Here is a 20,890-nt window from a genome sequence, read left to right as displayed (position 1 = left end):
TTGTTTACATATGTATATAATATAAAACAAATGCTGTGCATGGCTTACCGTAGTATTTCAAGAGATGAATCAATTACAAGAGTCCTTTAATTGGGCCATAATGAGTGGAGCGTTCTTGTGTAAATAACCTCTGATGTTTCTGTGTGTGTGTTTAAAGTCTAATGAAACCCACCCGTAATGGAGTGAGGCATCAATTCACTCTCTGGTTCAGGAGGCAGGTCCACCGGGCTCTCCTCTGGCCGGTCGCTGTTGGTGATGGTCCTCCTGATGCTCTGGTACCTGTGGTGCACAGCAAACATAAAGTTACTGCTGTGAAAGACAGTTTCCCCTATTCTAGCATAACATGCCAAAGGAGGTAACACAATTGTGATTTAGCATATGGTGCATTGATAAAAGCCCGTGCCTCTGCAGTATTACACATCGGGGTCCAACAGGGTCACAAGCCATGAGAGCAAAGAGCACACCTATAAGTACCGCTTATAGCCAAAGAGAACTAAATGTAATTTGTTTCCAGTCAAATCGAAGTGTGAAACACAGGCTTTTTTACAGAAGAGAGATGAATCCAAAAGTTGCTGGTGTTTCCCTAGTGAAAGAGGTTGTATATGCTTTTACATTAGTTAGATAATAATGAACCCCCTGGTTAAGTGAGATATTGAACATCTGAAAATAGGGTTTACATTTACAAACACAATGGTTATGGCACCACAGTTCTCTTCACAAAGCCAACCTGCGGTTGAGTTGCTCCATCTGCTGGATGGAGTTGGAGCGGGTGAGGCCCTGTGGGGCCGGGGGTCCGGTGGGACGCTGCCATGTAGTGGTTCTGTTTACGTGATCCACAAAGAAGATCCTACCATGGCTGTCAATCCGAGCCTCCCAGTCTGGGAGGATAATCATAATAATAAACTTCAAAAAAAGTGTTCATACTAACCAACAACTAAAGACAACTTCAACAGGTGCATTGCATGCATATTCATTACCTCAGGCTGTTATGAGCCCTGTTATCTTAACATCATCTGTGGTCAGAGAACTTTTATAATTCACATATTTATTGACATACTACAGTAGGGCTTCTCAAACTCCGGACTAAGGTCCGGATCCGGACCGAACTGCAAATCAATCCGGACCGAACCCTGTGTCCCATTATAAAAAATTAAAAGTATTGGTATGCTTAAACTTATAAACTTTCGGATTCTGATGTAAATTAATGTATATTTTCTTGTGTCTGACGCGTTGTGAGAATGAACGTGCATACATATTTAATTGTGTGCGCGAGCGTGACACGCATTGCAAACCGCAACGGTTAACCGCAAGTTTACCTTGACTTTCTAATGCTTCTCATGCCTTTTTGCAGAGGTTCTTGCTCCCACTAGTTCAAGCCACCATACTGTATGTATTAATTGAATGTGTGTGTGTGTGTGTGTGTGTGTGTGTGTGTGTGTGTGTGTGTGTGTGTGTGTGTGTGTGTGTGTGTGTGTGTGTGTGTGTGTGTGTGTGTGTGTGTGTGTGTGTGTGTGTGTGTGTGTGTGTGTGTGTGTGTGTGTGTGTGTACATGGGCACCATTTGCCGACAGGCAAGGCAGGCAAGTGCTTGCCTTGGACCAGAAGGGGGTCCCCAAAGAAGGGAACGACATATCGGGAAACCCCCTCATGGGGGCCCCATGCATAGCGCGCCGTAAGAAACTGCTTCTCGCAGCGTCCACGCGGCGGCGTGCGTTGAAGCTTGCCGGCGGGCGTGTCTTGAGGGGGGGGGGGGGGGGGGGGGGGGGACTTTACTGGCATTGATCCGGACCAGTGACCTTGTATAAAATTCACAAGTGGACCTTTAATAAAAAAGTTTGAGTACCCCTGACAGTATGTGCATTCTGGTTAGCATTGAAAACGCTAAGAGATATGCTAATGGTTAGACAAATACTAACATAAGAATGCTAACATCTTCAAAATTACAATGCTAATATGCTGTTTAGCAATTTTACTTTTTGTCCTGTAGTACCATCACACTTGCCAACCTTGAGACCGCATAAATCGGCAGGATTTCAAAACCACCGCGGGGGGTGCTCGTGGATCGCCGGAGCTGTATTGGATTAACATGAACTATAACATGCTTATTGTAGTTGTAAGTGCACTGCCTTGCGGCCTGTAGCACCATCCTTGATGGAGCACCTGTGGGCTGGACCTGTATTTTACAGGAAAGGAGTGAGCAGAGGGTAGAGTGGTCGATTCTTGTTCTGTTTTATGTGACTCTTCCTCACCCTCTCAGACTTTCAGCTGTGCGCGCTACTAAAGAGATGCGCTACCATGGAAACCAAACACTGGTGTAGCTGTATTAAAGTCAGAGTGGAAACAGTCCTGAGTAAATCTGATTTTGTCAGAAATCGGGAGAAATGCGGGAGAAATATGACCCCGGGAGGAAACCGGGAGAGGGCTATGAAATCGGGAGTTTCCCGCGAAAATCGGAAGGGTTGGCAAGTATGAGTACCATGTCATATGAATGCAATTTTTGGGGAGCTGGGGGAATGAAGACTTTTAACAGTAACAAAGCAATATAAAATATTAAAGCTTCTCTGAGATTAAAGTCACACATTTAAGAAAACAATTGTTGAACACAAAACAGACTATTCGATTTTCTTGAGTTGTACTACCTTAATCAAAAAAAAAAAATAAAGGTTCTTGTAAATTCACATTTAAAAAAAAATGTTTACGGAAAATACCACTCATTAACACATTTGCTATGAGACTGTAATACTTATTTTGGTAATTCTGGATTCATTTATGGTAGTTTTAGTTAGGATCATCTGCAGGACATGGACTCAACCAAGAATAGAAACACAGACGCATTATCACAAAGACACACAATCTGTTACATGTACATTTACAATAGACAGCGTATGCAGACACACACACTCACTGGGAGGCAGAGGCTCGTCCACACGTTGGTATCGGTGGATGTCATGACGCACAGAAGGAAGTGAACGTACAGGATGGCCATTAACGTGAGAGCCTGAACACAGAAAACACACAAAAGACAAAATAATTGTATTTTTAATACAAGGAAAAGAAGCATGAAACACCTTTTGAGCTGTTAAATCCAGCCATGACCCAAATAAATGACCCTCCTCTTAAGATGAAGCCATCTATAGTTGATTACCTTCCTCTCCATCTGTTTCTGTGGAGTCAGCAGAGCCCGCCTCCTCACAAGGTTTAGTCTCCTCCCCTTCCTGTGTTTCGGCCACGCCCCCTTCAGCCTGCAGGCTCAGCCTCCTCACACTGAGCTCCTCCCTCACCTGCTCGCTGACTGGGGGGGCCGCTCCTGCAGCCTCAGATGGAGCCACCTGCCCACCCCCTTCATCATCTACAGCTTGATTTGTAGGAGGGGTTCCCGAAACCACGGCTCCCCCCGGATCTATGGCCGTCTCCGCTCCTTCCTCCGCTTCCTACAAACATACAATGTTAAAATGTGTAAAAAAAAAAACACAACAAAACCCTCATAGAGGAGTCTCGTCACCCAGGACTGGGTTTCATATTGGTCGGTCTCATACACATTAATATGCAAAGCATTCAGAGCCACTGCTACAAAGTATCTGTGAATTATAGAGAGTCAGTCAACCCAACAGCAGCTCACAACATGAGGCAGCATCTGCTCCATCACCAAGGCAACTAAAGGAAGTGAAAAACGACTTCATGCAAATGTACATGTGTCGGTGTGAGTGTTTGAAGCTCACCTATTGTGCTGATCAATATATTATAGGGCCATATCTATATAAAACATGTCTCTGAAGTGTTTTGCTCAAAATAACAAACAGATTGTAGCATGCCTCATATGCCTCTATTTCAGCCCTGTTACTAAAGTGCTGATTCTGTGTCTGGCCCTTTAACCTGTTAAGCCCCGTGCCTGTTTTTCAGCTCTCAGTCTCGAAAATGACATGACCAGAACAAATGACTATAACTTCAATCCTAAAAGGGGTAAATTAATAATCTTTTTTCTCAAAGCAATGATAAACCTGCGACTTGGATGTAGAAGAGTCAGAATCAATATAGATGTTTTTATTTTAAAGTAAATTCAGATTGAACATACACTGAACAAAAATATAAATGCGAGTGAGCACTTCTCCTTTGCCGAGATAATCCATCCCACCTCACAGGTGTGGCATATCAAGATGCTGATTAGACAGCATGATTATTGCACAGGTGTGCCTTAGGCTGGCCACAATAAAAGGCCACTCTAACATGTTCAGTTTTATCACACAGCACAATGCCACAGATGTCGCAAGTTTTGAGGGAGCGTGCAACTGGCATGCTGACAGCAGGAATGTCCACCAGATGCCCGTGAATTGAATGTTCATTTCTCGACCATAAGCCGTCTCCAAAGGCGTTTCAGAGAATTTGGCAGTACATCCAACCGGCCTCACAACCGCAGACCACGTGTAACCACACCAGCCCAGGACCTCCACATCTAGCATGTTCACCTCCAAGATCGTCTGAGACCAGCCACTCGGACAGCTGCTGCAACAATCGCTTTGCATAACCAAAGAATTTCTGCTGTCAGAAACCGTCTCAGGAAATCTCATCTGCATGCTCGTCGTCCTCATTGGGGTCTCGACCTGACTCCGGTTCGTCGTCGTAACCGACTTGAGTGGGAAAATGCTCACATTCGATGGCGTCTGGCACGTTGGAGAGGTGTTCTCTTCACGGATGAATCCCGGTTTTCACTGTGCAGGGCAGATGGCAGACAGCGTGTGTGGCGTCGTGTGGGTCAGCGGTTTTCTGATGTCAATGTTGTGAATCGAGTGGCCCATGGTGGTGGTGGGGTTATGGTATGGGCAGGCGTATGTTATGGACGACGAACACAGGTGCATTTTATTGATGGCATTGTGAATGCACAGAGATACCGTGACGAGATCCTGAGGCCCATTGTTGTGCCATTCATCCACGACCATCACCTCATGTTGCAGCATGATAATGCACGCCCCATGTTGCAAGGATCTGTACACAATTCCTGGAGGCTGAAAACATCCCAGTTCTTGCATGGCCAGCATACTCACCGGACATGTCACCCATTGAGCATGTTTGGGATGCTCTGGATCGGCGTATACGACAGCGTGTTCCAGTTCCTGCCAATATCCAGCAACTTGGCACAGCCATTGAAGAGTGGACCAACATTCCACAGGCCACAATCACCAACCTGATCAACTCTATGCGAAGGAGATGTGTTGCACTGCATAAGGCAAATGGTGGTCACACCAGATACTGACTGGTTTTCGGACCCCCGCAGACCCCCCCAATAAAGCAAAACTGCACGTTTCAGAGTGGCCTTTTATTGTGGCCAGCCGAAGGCACACCTGTGCAATAATCATGCTGTCTAATCAGCATCTTGATATGCCACACCTATGAGGTGGGATGGATTATCTCGGCAAAGGAGAAGTGCTCACTATCACAGATTTTTTCAGATTTGTGAACAATATTTGAGAGAAATGGTTATTTTGTGTATATACAAAATGTTTTAGATCTTTGAGTTCATCTCATGAAAAATGGGAGCAAAAACAAAAGTGTTGCATTTATATTTTTGTTCAGTGTAGTAAAACATTTTAAATGATTGTGTCCGTCCAAAAAAACCAACATGACTTATAGTGAAAACCACCCTTGAATGATGGGATGGTAGACTAAAAGCTTTAGGAATCCAAACTATAACATATAATAAGTACCCTGTATCAAGATTGATGCAAAACAAGTGACCTTTGACATTTTTAGAGAGGTTTAGCAAAAGAAAACCACTTCTGGGGGGATTTGGGTGTATTTGCCTTATCTCTGGAACCCATCGGTCGATTTTGGTGATTGACACCACTTTTGAACCGTTAGAGCCAATAGAATCGAGGGAAACTCCATCTAAACATTACCATTGGTGAATGATGCGCAGCCAGCATGCCCAAAACCGGAAGCTCTCATACACTCTCGTAGCTCTCATAGCAGCTATATATGAAAACTCTGTTTTTGACATATATGTTATGATGGATTATCAGTAATCATTTCAAAATGACACAGACACATTGGATTAACCTTCAGCAGCGTTTATATGCGTTGTAATGCCCTTGAACACAACTTTTGATCAGAAAACAGCAAAGGTAAAACGTGTTTGCTGTTTTGGCTCTGTAAAGCTAAGTTGTGTGTTGTCTGGTTTTTCCTTCGCTGCCGCGAGTTTTGGTCGCACAGTGATGATACCTAGACCATTGGAATCTGTGGAATCTCAGCTTTCATGTGATATATTGTATGTGCAGAATCGATGAAGTATAACATACTTCTACCGTGAGTTATGCGCTAAGTGTGTGAGCACTCTTTCGCTTAGTGCTAATTCAGAGGCTTGGCGTTAGAGTTGTGTTTTGTTTCGGTAAAAATGGTTCATATCGTCAGTTAGTTGAGTTTCCTACCGTTAAGTGGGTATGACACATTCATAGTTTGTTAAATGTTAAGAAGCCCTGAGATGCTGTTTCTTGCAAGATGTTGCGTTTAGACCCTGGTACCGGGGGCATGAGGCTTAACAGGTAAATAGGTGCTTTCACAACGGAGTATGTAGTTCATGAGAACTTTCCTGGGGAGAAAAAAGTTCCAATTTCTATTGGCTGGGCGAATTGTAAACCACGCCCCATAAAACTCTGAAAAGTTTTGTGAAGCCGCCATTGTATTTGCTGGCATTAGCATTATTAGCATTAACATTAGCCCAGCGCACCAACAGAGAGAGACTAACTTATGGCAACACAAGAGAAAACATGGGAGCGGTGGAGATGAGGAGGTGTTGGCGTTCTGGCGATTTACTCGGAAGGCTTCAGTAGAAGCTGCTGGGACTCCCAGCAGCTTCTACTGAAGCCAGTCGACCAACTCCGGGGACTTCCGGCCGGGGACTTGGGGCGGCAGTATACGCCGTGAAGTTGTTTGCGGCCTGCCAGTAAACCCAAAGCAGAAGAAGAAGAAGTGACGTCAGCAGCTTCATTTGCGTAATCTTCCCTCAGGGACTTATTCCAGTGTGAACACGATATGCTCTTTAGTTCCATGGAGGAACTAAGTGCTGGGAACTAAGTACGGCAAAGTACTTGGTGTGAAAGCGGCTAATGTAACCGAGCTGATGTGGCCACGCCCCTTTGGAGCGTCCCCATGCAAGCAGTGAGCTCTGTGAAGAGAAGGCTGTCTACCAGCAGAAACTCAGCTAAACGCTGCCGTGATTAACCCTCTGGAGTTTAACGCAGCGTCCAATTGGGCTGGTTTGGGTTGCATTGGGCTGGTAAAATTGGGCTTGGGCTGGTGGACAGAATTTGGGCTGGTTTCCATGAGTTGGGCTGGTTCAGAAAAACACCACTGGTATTACGTGTCTGTGTTGAAGTCTACCAAATTAGGGGAAACGGGGTGCAGGGGGAGTGACTGTACCCGTAGGATAGAAAAGGGGGAAGTGACGATTTTTGTATTTTGGTATCGTTCGTCTTCCTTTTAGTCAACCTTGGGCAGATCGTCACAGTATCATTTTATTCCATGTGTCAAGTCAGGCAAATTGGGTCCAAATGTTATTGCATAAATGATCTGTGAGCATTAAAATCACTAAATATATGCTATCTAGGCAACTCAAGGGCTCAGGTAATGTGATTACTATATGAATAATGGTCCAAAATAACATTAAATGCATAGGGTTTTTTGTTAAAGGTGGGGTAGGTACATTTGAGAAACCGGCTCGAGATCGCTAGAATTTGAAAATACACAACCGGAGAAAATCTGCCACTTCCTCACAGAGCCCCTCCTCCAACACACACGAACATGACCAATGAGGGCACGAGATCAGTTTGTGCCCCGATGTAAGGCTGACAGGCAGGTAGGCCATCCAATCGTATTGGTTGTACTTTTTACAGTATTACGGCTCCCACAGATGAAATATTTTTATGGATTTTAAGAGCATTCCATGGAATATAGCAAAAAGTGTATCTCGAGCCGGTTTCTGAAACTTACCTACCCCACCTTTAAGTAACATACTTTCGTCGCCGGCCGGCCGATACATGCCGCGCATTAAGTGGGCCTGTCTGTCAATTAATCCCCGGGCCACAGTCCCCCCAGATTGCTGTTTCCCACTCATGCTTTCTTTATATAAACTCTGCTGATACAAGCCAAGCCGGTCAGAATTCACTCCAAATGACTTACTGCTTGAGAATATTTATTTAAATGCACAATATTTCCTTTTCAGCCACTAGGGGTCTTTAAATGAAAACAATCACAAAAGACCGGAGTTTGACAAAGTCATAAAGTAGTGTGGGCTCATGGGAGTTTATCAATGGAGTGAGATTCTCCTGCTTGGCAATGCGTTATTATTCATTGTTCAGGGGAAGGATTATACGCTAAGCATTCCTCCATACACACGCCCCACTGATTGGGCTGACCCTAATCAGCTGAGCTTCTTTATTTCTGATGATTGAGGGTCTCAATGTTGTTTATAGGCATTTTAATCCTAAAATGTTACATGTACTGTAAACCCCCTGCGTTGAAGACGGAGTGGTGGTGCTACAGCAGAGTGTTATGGTGCATTGTCCACATACAGGGCCAGGGCTAGGACCCTGGAGAGAGTCAGCACAGAGTGGGGGGGAAGCAGGGGTCTGTGGCTACACAGAACTGAGAACTATACCATGAAATCTGACGATTGAACGGAGAGTCGACTGTTGGCTTGATAAGAGAAGATAAGATAAGATTGACTTTATTGATCCAAATTTGTGAAATGTTTTCATCACAGCAGCATGTTAAAACAAGGCATTGCACATAATGTGAAAATGAAAAAAGAGTAAAAAAAAATCATAAAATATAAACGTCTAAAAATAGCAAATAAAACTGAACTGAAAAATAAAATCTAAACATATGAAAGATACAACTTTATAGACTATTTGTCAGCTAAACATAGAGGGTCAAATTACAGCTAACCAAATGTAAAAGTAGGATAAGGACCATGAACTCACCACGGCAGTTTTGGCTGTGATTGGACAGCTCTCTGATGATGACAAGGCTGTCTGTGGGGCTGTTGCCATGGAGCAGGTGTCCATATCTGAGGAGCGGTCCTCGCCAGGGCCCCTCCCCTCCTCGTGCCCTTCACCCTCTAGCACAGTGTTGTGGGACACGGCCTCTGTAAAAGGGGCCTCTTCCACTTCGGAGAAGACGTCAGGCTCCAACACATCCTCCAAGTCCAGCCCCATCTCCAGGGCCCCCTCTGCCTCAGGGGGCAGGGCTTCTGCTCCACCCGCCCCCCCAGGCTGCTCCATCAGCGCTGTGGGCTCCAGCTGATGCTGCTCCTGCTGGAACTCAGGAAAAGGGTCATCTTCATCGGGGCCGCTGACATCTGGAGGTTCTCCATTCATCAGCAGCGGGGACAGCGGCATGGGAAAGATGTCGTTGGCCCCGGACCGATCATCGTCCTCGTCTGAGTCGATGTGCAACATGGCGCTGAGTCTTGTGTGAGTGGGGAAGCTAGAGCGAAGTTTAGGTGAGGCTGCACCCAGGGGTCTTTCACCGGGGCCTTTGGGGGCCTCGATGGCAGCCAGGCCCTCACTGAGAGACCTCTGGAGCATTTCATGGCACGACAGGCTTTCATGCTCCACAAATCTGCTCTCAGCTCCCACAAGAGGCAGTTCCTTTTCTGGGTAGGCGGTGGCCCCGCCTTCCCACATGCTTTGGGAGCCCTGGGAGCCGGTAGGAGAGGGGACCGAAGACAAGATTCCTGGAAGATGATGGGGCAGGTCTTCATCATCGGATGGAGTCCCTGGAGCTCCATTCAAGGACGAAATGCCGATGATAGACTCGGGGGAGGCCCCTGCATTAGGCACAAGAAATTCTATTTATCATGTTTCAATTTCCGAAAAATATACTCGGAAGAACAAATACTATTTAAAGACAGATTTACCATCAGGACCAGTCGATGTAGGTTCCACTTTGAACTGCAAATTGCCGCTTACGTGTTCAGTAGGCAGGCGGCGACACAGAGGGAAGCTCACAGGCTGGACCCTGGACCGCAGGGAGACAGAAACACATCAGAATCAGGTTTAATGCCAAGTAGGTTTAGACATACAGTACAAGGAATCTGCCTTGGTGTATATGATGCATACATAAACACAGTTATGTTAAGACATACTACAGGGTAACTTGGAGAGGGTCCGAGTCCGACCCTTGTCAATTAACTACAGGGGTCCCTCAGGGCTCTGTTCTTGGTCCCCTCCTCTTCTCCCTGTACACAAACTCGCTCGGATCTGTCATTAGCCCGCATGGTTTTTCATACCACTGCTACGCTGACGACACCCAATTAATTCTGTCCTCGCCCCGCTCAGAGACCCAGGTCGTCGCACGCATCTCTGCTTGTCTAGCTGACATCTCTCAGTGGATGTCCGCTCATCATCTCAAGCTCAACCTTGACAAGACTGAAGTGCTTTTCCTTCCGGGAAAAGATTGTCCCACTCTTGACCTGACAATCAACATCGGCACCTCTGTTGTCTCCCCGACCCTGACTGCAAGGAATCTGGGTGTGACCCAGATAACAACCTGTCCTTCACTGCAAACATCGCTGCTACAACCCGCTGCTGCAGATACACACTTTACAACATAAGGAGGATGCGTCCCCAGCTGACCCAGAAAGCAACGCAGGTTCTGGTCCAGGCTCTCGTCACCTCACGCCTAGACTACTGCAACTCCCTCCTGGCTGGTCTACCTGCATGTGCCATCCGACCTCTGCAGCTCATCCAGAATGCAGCGGCTCGTCTGGTCTTCAACCTTCCTAAATTCTCCCACACCACGCCGCTCCTCCGCTCCCTCCACTGGCTTCCGGTAACTGCTAGAATTCACTTCAAGACACTGGTACTTGCGTACCATGCTGCGAATGGATCTGGCCCTTCCTACATCCAGGACATGGTTAAACCGTACACCCCAGCACGTGCACTCCGCTCTGCATCAACCAAACGGCTCACTGCACGCTGCACGCTGCGAGGGGGACCCAAGTTCCCATCAGCAGAAACACGTGAGAGCTCCCCATTGAAATCAGGACAGCAGAAAACTTACACACCTTCCGGCGCAGACTGAAAACTCATCTCTTTCGACTCCACTTCGAGCGATAGAATGACTAACAAAGAACTGCTAACAGAGCACTTATATACTAATAAAGGACTGGCTTATCTACAGCCAGTTGAGTAGCACTTGAAACGATTGGCTCTATGAAACCTGATGTACTTATATGATTCTGTTTTCCTCAAGGTTGTGTCTTCCTGGTCGAATGTACTTATTGTAAGTCGCTTTGGATAAAAGCGTCAGCTAAATGCAATGTAATGTAATGTAATGTAAAATATTCCAACACCATGATATCTGTGACGTTTAAAGTTACTACAAGGATTTTCCAACTACTTATAAACAGTCTCAATGTTATACTACTGAAAAAAAAGGGACCATCAAAGATACTTGATAACTTGGGCAAGATACTTTATACCGTATGATATGAATTTTTCATGTTCTGCAATACCGTTGAAAATATGTTGAAGGGCGCTCAAGCGGTGCGCACCGCGGAAATGCATGCTGTGAAGTAAGGATGTGATTTTTTTACATTTTCAAACAGGGGCTGTTGTTGTTAGTTGTTATGTTGTTATGTGGTGCGCAAAGTTTGCACAATAATATGGTTCACTTTTTGCAGTTGGGTCATGCATTCTGATTCCACATAAGACTCATGAGGGCCCCCACTGATCAGGTGTTTTTTTTGTGGGGCCAAAATGTATAAATGTAAATACATTTCCAAATATTGAAAAATAAATAAATACTGTGATACCGTTATAATTTGTAAAAATACCGTGATATGAGTTTTTTGTCATACCGCCCAGCCCTAGTTTGAATAAAACCCTCAGAATAATATCGGGAATAATAATATAGATACCTTTCACAGGGGGCCAATTCCAAGATTAGAAAGGATTCTTAAATATCCTGTGTGAACTTATTTCTGTATGTTTTTCACCTACCCGGGTATTTTTTCGATGAGTCTCTGCACAGGGATGGTGAGCTGACCGAGGAAACGTTTGATGATCGGTCGACTTTTTGCAAACTTATCCTTCACCTCGATGTACAGGATGTCAGTCATGAGTGCGACAAACGTGTACTTCTGCAGAGGCACACACATACAGTCTGTCATGAGGGTTCCACACATTTTTACCAATGGACTTTTTAAACTTAATAAAGTCCCTAATATCCCACTACATTTTCATCACTTGATGTAAGTACTTTCAAATAAGTAAGCATAAATAAATAGCAATCAAAAGGAGACATAATGAGGCTCGCATCCTAGTGTGCTATGCACTGAGACAGGCATCATATGAAAACATGTAGCATGGAATAACACATACACCAACAGTGGACACAAATTCACAAAAGGTCAAAGAATGCACTTGCTAGGATACGAAAGGTCCTTGTTATTACCGTGACAGGGTTGGGGCTACAAAGAAACGTGTTACAGATAACAGATTACATTTGTCTGTAACGCGTTACAGCAGTGATTACATTACAGTTACTAAACGCACACTTATTTGAGTTACTTGCGTTACTTTAAGGTCTTCACATATCTGCGTTACGGGAGGACAGAATAATAAATCAAATGTCCCTTTGTGCTTGCGCTACACTCAGAGTTCATGGATGAGGAGGCGGAGCAGGAATGTCTCATAGCAGAGAAACAGGCCTGGAGCAGCTACAGTGTGGAGGAAATGCTGCCCGTTTCCACGGTGGAAATGAAAACCTTTCAGAAACATTGAGCAAGATATAATAATGGGGGGGGCGGCCGCCATCAGAGGAAAACCTTTGCAAGCTACCTGTCCAGTTACATGATGGAAACTGAGCTAAAGGAAACATGATGTTCAAACAGAGCAGAATCAGAGGTCTGTGTCCTTCTCAGATAAGGATTGGCTGATCTGGGATCAATTAGGTTTCATTTTATATTGTTATTAATCTTTTGATTTATGGTGCATCTGAAGTGATGTTACAGAATAATTCAAAACGAATGTAACTAGTTACTTTCAGCAGGGAGCACCTGAGTAAAGTAAAACAAAGTAACTGACCACGAGTGAGGACTTTGCATCGCTCATAATCTGTAGACCAGGAACTATGCTAGCTGTAGACCAGGAACTATGCTAGCTGTAGACCAGGAACTATGCTAGCTGTAGACCAGGAACTATGCTAGCTGTAGACCAGGAACTATGCTAGCTGTAGACCAGGAACTATGCTAGCTGTAGACCAGGAACTATGCTAGCTGTAGACCAGGAACTATGCTAGCTGTAGACCAGGAACTATGCTAGCTGTAGACCAGGAACTATGCTAGCTGTAGACCAGGAACTATGCTAGCTGTAGACCAGGAACTATGCTAGCTGTAGACCAGGAACTATGCTAGCTGTAGACCAGGAACTATGCTAGCTGTAGACCAGGAACTATGCTAGCTGTAGACCAGGAACTATGCTAGCTAGCCAACAACAGGGGAAGATGAGATGGTGTGCACGTGCAGTGTAACAGCGTCACCTCTCCGTGCCAGGTGGGGTTGGTGGTGTTAGCGATGATGGCGGATCGTCGCTCCTGTCCGTGGTGGCTGAAGATAGGGAAGACGCTCCTCTTCCCTGGGTGGATGGACATCTTCAGGTAAGGGTCCGGATTGAAAAACATTCCTTTCTTCAGGCCATTGGCACGAAGATCTAAAACAAAGCATTAGTGACAGAAGGGTTTAAAGCTATAACATCTGATAGTGATAATGTTTGTGGCGACACGTGACTTTGTTATCATATATTTTTCATGTTGCATTACATTAACATTACAATTCATTTAACTGATGCTTTGATCCAACTACGATTAACCCTCTGCGCCCCAAACCCCCGACGCAGCCCCCCCCCCCCCTCAGTCCCTTGTCTGAGAACATGAACCATAAACACAGAGCTGATTCTCTGTCTTCCTCTCTTCTTGGAAAGCCCCTCTTTAAATTCCCAGACCCCTGTTTCCTGAACACAGCTTTTAGAGTTATCTTTAGCTTTCCCCGAAAGGACAAGAAGACACACACGAGGACGAGATGACATGGCTGAGCTGAAACCAAAAGTCTTCTGAGGGTTCCTTATTATCTGTTATTGAGAAAGATTACAAAACGTAACTCTGCATGTGATCAAATCAGTGCAAATGGCTTCCAACATGTGAGCCTTTCAACTCCTCACCTGTCAAAGTAAAGCTAATCAGTTTCCGTGGATGTTCGATGCCCACCTGCTCCGCCTGAGAGAGAACAAACAACGTCACACTCTATACACCAGGAAGAGAAACACTCAGAGACAATCCACATGTGTCGTGTTCTCCATTCAAAGGACTCGAACCGACGACAGGACAACGCTGGCCAGAGAGAAGTGCTCATTGAAACACATATGGTTATACAAAGTCTGAAAACAACGACTTGCATGTCTTCTTGTCTTCCATGATCTACAGATTATGATTACTTTACAAAACAGCTGACCATTTATAACAATAACACTATTGAAGACTTTACAGATCTTAAAATAGTCCTAATTTAGTTCAGTTAAGGGACTTAATCATCCACTGGCGTAATGTAACGCTGATAGAGCAAAGACACAAAGACACAAAGACACACACACACACACACACACACACACACACACACACACACACACACACACACACACACACACACACACACACACACACCAGGACTGCAGGGTTCTTCACAGTGATGCAGGGGGTGGTGGCTCTCAGGGCTCCGCTCACACCGTGGTAGTATTTGAAACAGATCTTGGTCTCGGCTGCGGAGGAAGCAGCAACGTGTTAGAGGGAGATGTGGAGTGAACTGTGAATTAAGTAGATAATGCAACTTGACAATAAGTGATTATAAAATGCTATGTACAAAAAATATATAAAATACTATAAAAGCAGATTGTAACGCATTATGAGTATCTTCATAATGCATTATAGACATAGGTGACATAGAAGTGATACTATTTACCTTTTTTCAGAAAAACATTAACATTATGATTATTAAATATCTTAAGAGTAAAGACAAATATATTCCCAAGGAATACAATGAAACGGTTCTCCAGTATGAGAGCCTACTGTAACTTACGCTCCATAAAGTAGGGCCCGGGCTCCAGCCTCCAGACGATCTGGCCCTTCTGGGTGCCGTTGACCCCTCGGTTCTTACAGTCCCACACGTTGGATGGACTGGTTTCATCTGGAGAGCCGGAGAGCTGTTAGTCATACGTCCTAATGCTGCGGCTAGTCTGAGCATGCTGTGTTGACATCCCCCTGATTCCAAACCATGTTAATCACAACACACAGCAGATCATCTGGACCCTACTCTTGTGAAGAAAACTGCAGCAAAGTATGTTAGTCTGCAGACTCTGTCTTCCAAAACACACATTTGCCTTTAATCAGTGAAATCCATTCCAAATATAGCCTTCCTACAACCTCTACGCAGAAGGACAGCACAAACTTCCTCTGAGTTAAAGACAGGGAGGGGGAATTCCGCTGTACGTAGCACTTTCACAGACAGATGAATGAAGCTCCCCGCTCAGCTGACTGCTGGAGAGAGTGAGTGCATGAGCGAAGGGGAGTGGAGGAAGGGATGGCAAGTTGCTTATCATTGAATGTCTGCTTAGTCGAGGAAAGTGGTAGCCCCTCTGGGTATAAGACCCTGGAGCAGGTAATGAAGTCCTGGCGGCGCTCTGATCGATGCAGGTGACCTGACGCCCTGCCAGGCATCTTCTCTCTACACTATCTCCCATACTGCATCCTTACCTAAAGGGGAACTTGCAGACAATATTATTAACCAATGCAGTCCAGGAGGTCTTCAGGAAAGTAACACATGTTTTGGTGAACTATCATGAACGGCATTACTTTAAATCAGTATCACATGGTCCTGTGTGTTGTACTGTAGGTGTGTCTGACCTCTGCGAAGTCAAAGACACCCAATGCATTCAGAAATCCATTATCCGTTACTAACACACTACATCATGCTGAGCAGCTCCCAGGCTCCTTCCGTCTGTATTATAGCAGTCATGATCTGGTGTACAGACAGTAGAGTGTTTACTTTATCCTATCATTTATCTTTTAAAGGTCCCACGTCACGGCCATTTCTACTGATCATAACTCCATTGTTGAGGTCTACTAGAATACATTTATATAGTGCATCCCGCCGTCTCAGGGAGGAGAAATCGGCAGAGCAGCAGCTGAGAAAAGATTGAGTGTGTGTGTAACCTAACGGCTCCGCGGACGTAACGTAACGGCTCCATGGATTGGTTCATTTGGACCAATGGGTCCATTTGGGTACGGGCACGTCACTGTACCCAGGAAGAAAAAGAGAAATGTCCAACGAGGCGTTCAGGGGCAGCAGACAGGTCTTCTCTGTGTTAGAGTTTTACTCGCTACAGGGTACTTTGAGGGTTTGTGACTCGGACCGTTTACATGCAGAAAACCTTCATAACACAAGGGGACGGGTGATAACCGGAAAAGCATGACATGGGAACCTTAAGACATGTATCTACAGTATTGTGACAGAGCAAAGGAACACTTATGTGAGGGCAGTAATGAAAGGGATCAGTTAGTCGGCTGCTTCTGCATACTCAATCATTGTAAGAAAGAATAAATGTCTTCAAATGAGTACTTGTATTTGTGAGGGCAGCAGCGGCGGCTGTCTGCAGGAGGGTCAGGAGGCTGGATTCCAGTCAGGGTTACCAGCTGATAGCGATGCCACGTGAAACTCCTATGACATCCTCTTCAATGAAACACTGCATCCTTGAATCCGCCACCATCAATTGTACAATGTCATTGTAGGGTTGCAGTTTTACGTTGATACAAAGATTGCGGGGACTATTGGGGTTAGCTTAACGATTACAATTGTCAGGCTGTGTACAACACCGAAAAAATTGAAATGTTGACTTTAATGAAATTATTATCAACAGATTAAACATAATTGTTTTAAGTTAGTTGAAAGCAATTATATAATGTTAAAATTATTTTAGGTTCAACTTTATATTATTGAACTCATTTTACACAATTATGTTTAATCTGTTGGCATAATACATTGAATTAAAGTCAATGTTAAAAATGTTCAGAGAAATTTTGATTTATCTGAACAATCAGTGGTCTGCAGTGTTTTGACTCCACCTTCTGGTATCGGCTCAGAACCCGGTACTACAAAAAGTACCAGGTACTGAGCAGGGTTCAGAAGAGCATGCAGTGGAAGTGTGACATTAGAGTATGGAGAGTACACCAAAGATAGGAAAGGAATACTGAATGCTAGACTAAGTTACAAAAGCTGGTGGAACACAGAAGTAAAATATTCTTAATAACAAATATGCTGATCGCACGCTGTTGTACTCTGTATTACTTTTCACCACGATGCACTGATCCGCCTGACAGTTAGAGACTGATAGCCTCCATCAGCACAAAGGTCAGTGTATTTCCCCCTGTCAAATTCCTGTCTCTAAGCAGGGTAAGCATACATTATTGGAGACCACCCATTCCCCTCACAGAAGTGCAAGCGTTGTGATGGTGTGTATGCTATGTATACCAAGGCAGAGCGCGTACATGTTCACTCAGCCTCCAGTCTGAAGTGTGGAGTCTCAGCAGCTCCTGTTGCAGTATTGACTTGGAGTTGGAAGCTCGACACGAGACTAACCCCGGCTAGTCTAAGTTCAACAATAAACCATCATCAGCTGAACAGCTCTGAAGACAGGCAGGGTACTTCCTATACATGATATAAACAGAACAGTTCTCATGACAACTGAGTTAACTGACTCTGACTCAAGACTTTGCGTGATATCCAACGTCGGGATAGTTTGACAAATAACTGATTTCTGCTTGAATTTTCAAAATGCTTAAATTCCTAAGGGAATAATTGCAGGATTTGATATACCCAAAATATATATTTTACAAAGGATCTCTAAGATCTTTATTATGGACCATCTCACACTGTGCACAGATCAGCGTAAGACTAGAAACATTAACTTCTCAAGATTACCAACCGTTTTAAAACCAATTAAAGTCCCAGAATATAAAGAACAAATGATATGCATAACTGCATACTTTGCATACTTATTAGGACTTTATATGAATACGCATAGATTTCATTTATCATATTTTTAGTACATATTTGTATTATATGCAATTTGCTATTGGAAGCCTGTGACTCGACCCAAACCTGTCCTCAGGAGTTGAGGCTGCTCGTATTTGTCTTGAAAAACTTGAGGTTTGTCCTGGAGTTTCCCCAGGACTGTTAACTGCAGCTCTACGGAAACTACAGACAGATAATTGTCTCACCAATGTGATACAGCCCGATCCAGTCGGTAGCATCCACTTCCTCCTTGATGTCCCAGGAGATGACCAGGTTCTGGCCCCGGTTCAGCGTGTGCTCCACAGTGGAGGCTGTGAGGGAGGACCGGCTGTGGGACGTCACCAGGTCTGTGTCACTGTTGGCCCGCGGAAGCCCGATAGGATTGCTGATGACAGAGACGTTATCGCCACCAGCCCCCCCCCTCTCCGCCAGAGTCCTCAGGTTGTCCGGGCTGAGCGTGTGCCTCAGGTGGGGGCTGCGCCTCCGTGGAGCTGACAAGTGTTCACGGCCCCCAACTGCTAGGTTGGGTGGGTTATGGGAGCGGGTCCTGGGGGGCAGGACTGCAGTGGCAAGGGAAGGACGCATGTTTTGCGAGTGGCAAGAAGACAACTACAAGAAGACAAGAAACTGTTGATGAGACGCCCGACCAGAGGCTGAGATCAGTCGGAGCTTCTTATTGATCGGGCTGGTCGTCAAGGTGATGATGCATCTTACTGATTCGTCCCTGTTAACTTTAGTTAATCTCTCATGTCTAAACAGGGTGAGTCGGTTTGAAGAGGCGTCCATGCCTGGACACATAAGCTCCTGGTAGCATTCCTCCTGGTCCTTGCATCATAACAACAATGTTGAAGATATCCAGCACACAGTCACAATCTTATTTCATCTTATCCAATGGCAATGGAACCTAAAGAAGGAAAAGAGACAGAAAACTGTTAGCTACTACTCCCCACCGTGAAGAAGAGTACACTGACATCATTTTATTTGAAATCCATTATCTCTGGAAAAAAGACATCTTAAAATCATCCTATTCACACACACACACACACACACACACACACACACACACACACACACACACACACACACACACACACACACACACACACACACACACACACACACACACACACACACACACACACACACATGCCATGTATACATTACTTCAGGGGACATTACATTGACTTATCCTAACCTTAACCTGTTGAGCCCCAAGCCTGTTTTTCAGGTCTCAGGCTCGATAATGACATTCCCACAACAAATGACAATAACTTCCCTTGTAAAAGGGTAAATTAGTAATCTTTTTTCTCAAAGCAATGATAAACCTGTGAATTGTATGTAGAAAAGTGAGAATCAATATAGATTTTATTTTATTTTAAAGTAAATTCAGATTGAAAAATGTAAATGATAGAGTCCGTCCAAAAATAATTTTTTACTTATAGTGAAAACTACCCTTGGATGATGGGTTAGTAGACTAAAAGCTTTAGGAATCCAAAATACAACATATAATAAGTACCCTGTATCAAGACTGATGCAAAACAAGTGACATTTTACCTTTTTAGAGAGGTTTACCAAAAAAATCTTCACCTCTGAGGTGATTTGGGTGGAAATGGCCGTTTTTACCGTTTCTCTGGAACCCATTGGTCGATTCTTTTTGACCGTTAGAGCCAATAGAATCAAAGGGGAATTTCCACATACACACACACCTTACCATTGAGAAATGAGAGATATGTGCACACAGTTTTGCATCAGAGCGAACCTATCTCTAGCTCTGACATCTGGAAACGGAAAAGCAGGTTTATTGCTTATGGATTATCAGAAATCATTTCAAAGGGACACAGACACATTGGATTAACCTATGGATTAACTTCAGCAGCGTTTTTATCGTTGTAATGCCATTGAAGATGACTTTTGACCAGACTACGACCAAGGTAAGCCATTTTGCCGTTTTTAGCAACCTAGCACCACATATTTTGACGTCTGTTCTTGTTAATATCTTCGCGAGTTCTTATCATGGAGTGATAATGTCCGATCGATTCTGTGTCTTCTCACGATGCTAATCGATGGGTTGGACGTGCAGCTACGATAAGTAATAAGGGTGTTATGAGCAGTGTTGGGTGTAACGCGTTACAGTAATATATTACTTTTTGCTGTAACGAAGTAATGTAACTAGGGCTGTCAAACGATTACAATTTTTAATCAGATTAATCACAGCTTAAAAATTAATTAATCATGATTAATCACCATTCGAACTATGTCCAAAATATGCCATTTCATTATGTATATTGTTGTGGGAATGGAAAGATAAATGAAAGAAGGCGGATATATCCATTTAACATACAGTATCTATGTTTATTATAACATTTTTATGTGTGTCAAAATGAAAGACAGCCCACACACCTATCAATCATCAAACCGTGGGGTCTTAATTCATTACATGTTGAGTTCAATCAACGGGGGAGTACTTCAGGAAAGTCGACAGGGGGGGGGGGGGCTAGTGGAGTACTTCGTGACCACAGAGTGTGAACGTTGTGATCAGCTGTTTTAGTGCAGTTCTCCAGTGAAGGGGGGGAGTCTCCCTCCGCAGCCGGTTGACGTAGTTTTGGCACAGTTCCGTTGTACAGACCGACGTTAACAGCAGCCTGTCTGTGCACACGGAGACCGACTCTGTCGTCCGGTGATCTAACCGCCTTCTGGAAAAGCTTCACAATTACATCGGTACGCAAATGCGCTTTGTGACACAAGTGACGGTACCAGTTATGTGCACCCCTGTACT

At 44.5% G+C, this 20,890-nt stretch overlaps 1 protein-coding gene across 1 annotated transcript in view; it reads right to left on the bottom strand.

Annotated features, from left to right (window-relative positions):
• The window catches only part of hecw2a (HECT, C2 and WW domain containing E3 ubiquitin protein ligase 2a), an 85,742-nt gene that overhangs the window by 30,702 nt on the left and 34,150 nt on the right, over positions 1-20,890 (bottom strand). Inside the window, exons 2-13 of the mRNA XM_034110323.2 lie at positions 18,321-19,018; positions 15,124-15,231; positions 14,712-14,806; positions 14,213-14,267; positions 13,536-13,705; positions 11,996-12,135; positions 9,910-10,010; positions 8,972-9,819; positions 3,145-3,430; positions 2,905-2,997; positions 728-878; positions 173-279 (exon numbers count right to left, since the gene is read on the bottom strand). Coding sequence (XP_033966214.1) covers positions 173-279; positions 728-878; positions 2,905-2,997; positions 3,145-3,430; positions 8,972-9,819; positions 9,910-10,010; positions 11,996-12,135; positions 13,536-13,705; positions 14,213-14,267; positions 14,712-14,806; positions 15,124-15,231; positions 18,321-18,699 — 2,533 coding nt within the window. The 5' untranslated portion in view covers positions 18,700-19,018. The remainder of the gene's footprint in view (positions 1-172; positions 280-727; positions 879-2,904; positions 2,998-3,144; positions 3,431-8,971; positions 9,820-9,909; positions 10,011-11,995; positions 12,136-13,535; positions 13,706-14,212; positions 14,268-14,711; positions 14,807-15,123; positions 15,232-18,320; positions 19,019-20,890) is intronic.

Source organism: Pseudochaenichthys georgianus, chromosome 21 (genome assembly GCF_902827115.2).
Source record: "Pseudochaenichthys georgianus chromosome 21, fPseGeo1.2, whole genome shotgun sequence".
Lineage (NCBI taxonomy): Eukaryota > Metazoa > Chordata > Actinopteri > Perciformes > Channichthyidae > Pseudochaenichthys > Pseudochaenichthys georgianus.
This window is presented reverse-complemented; position numbering and strand designations above follow the sequence as displayed.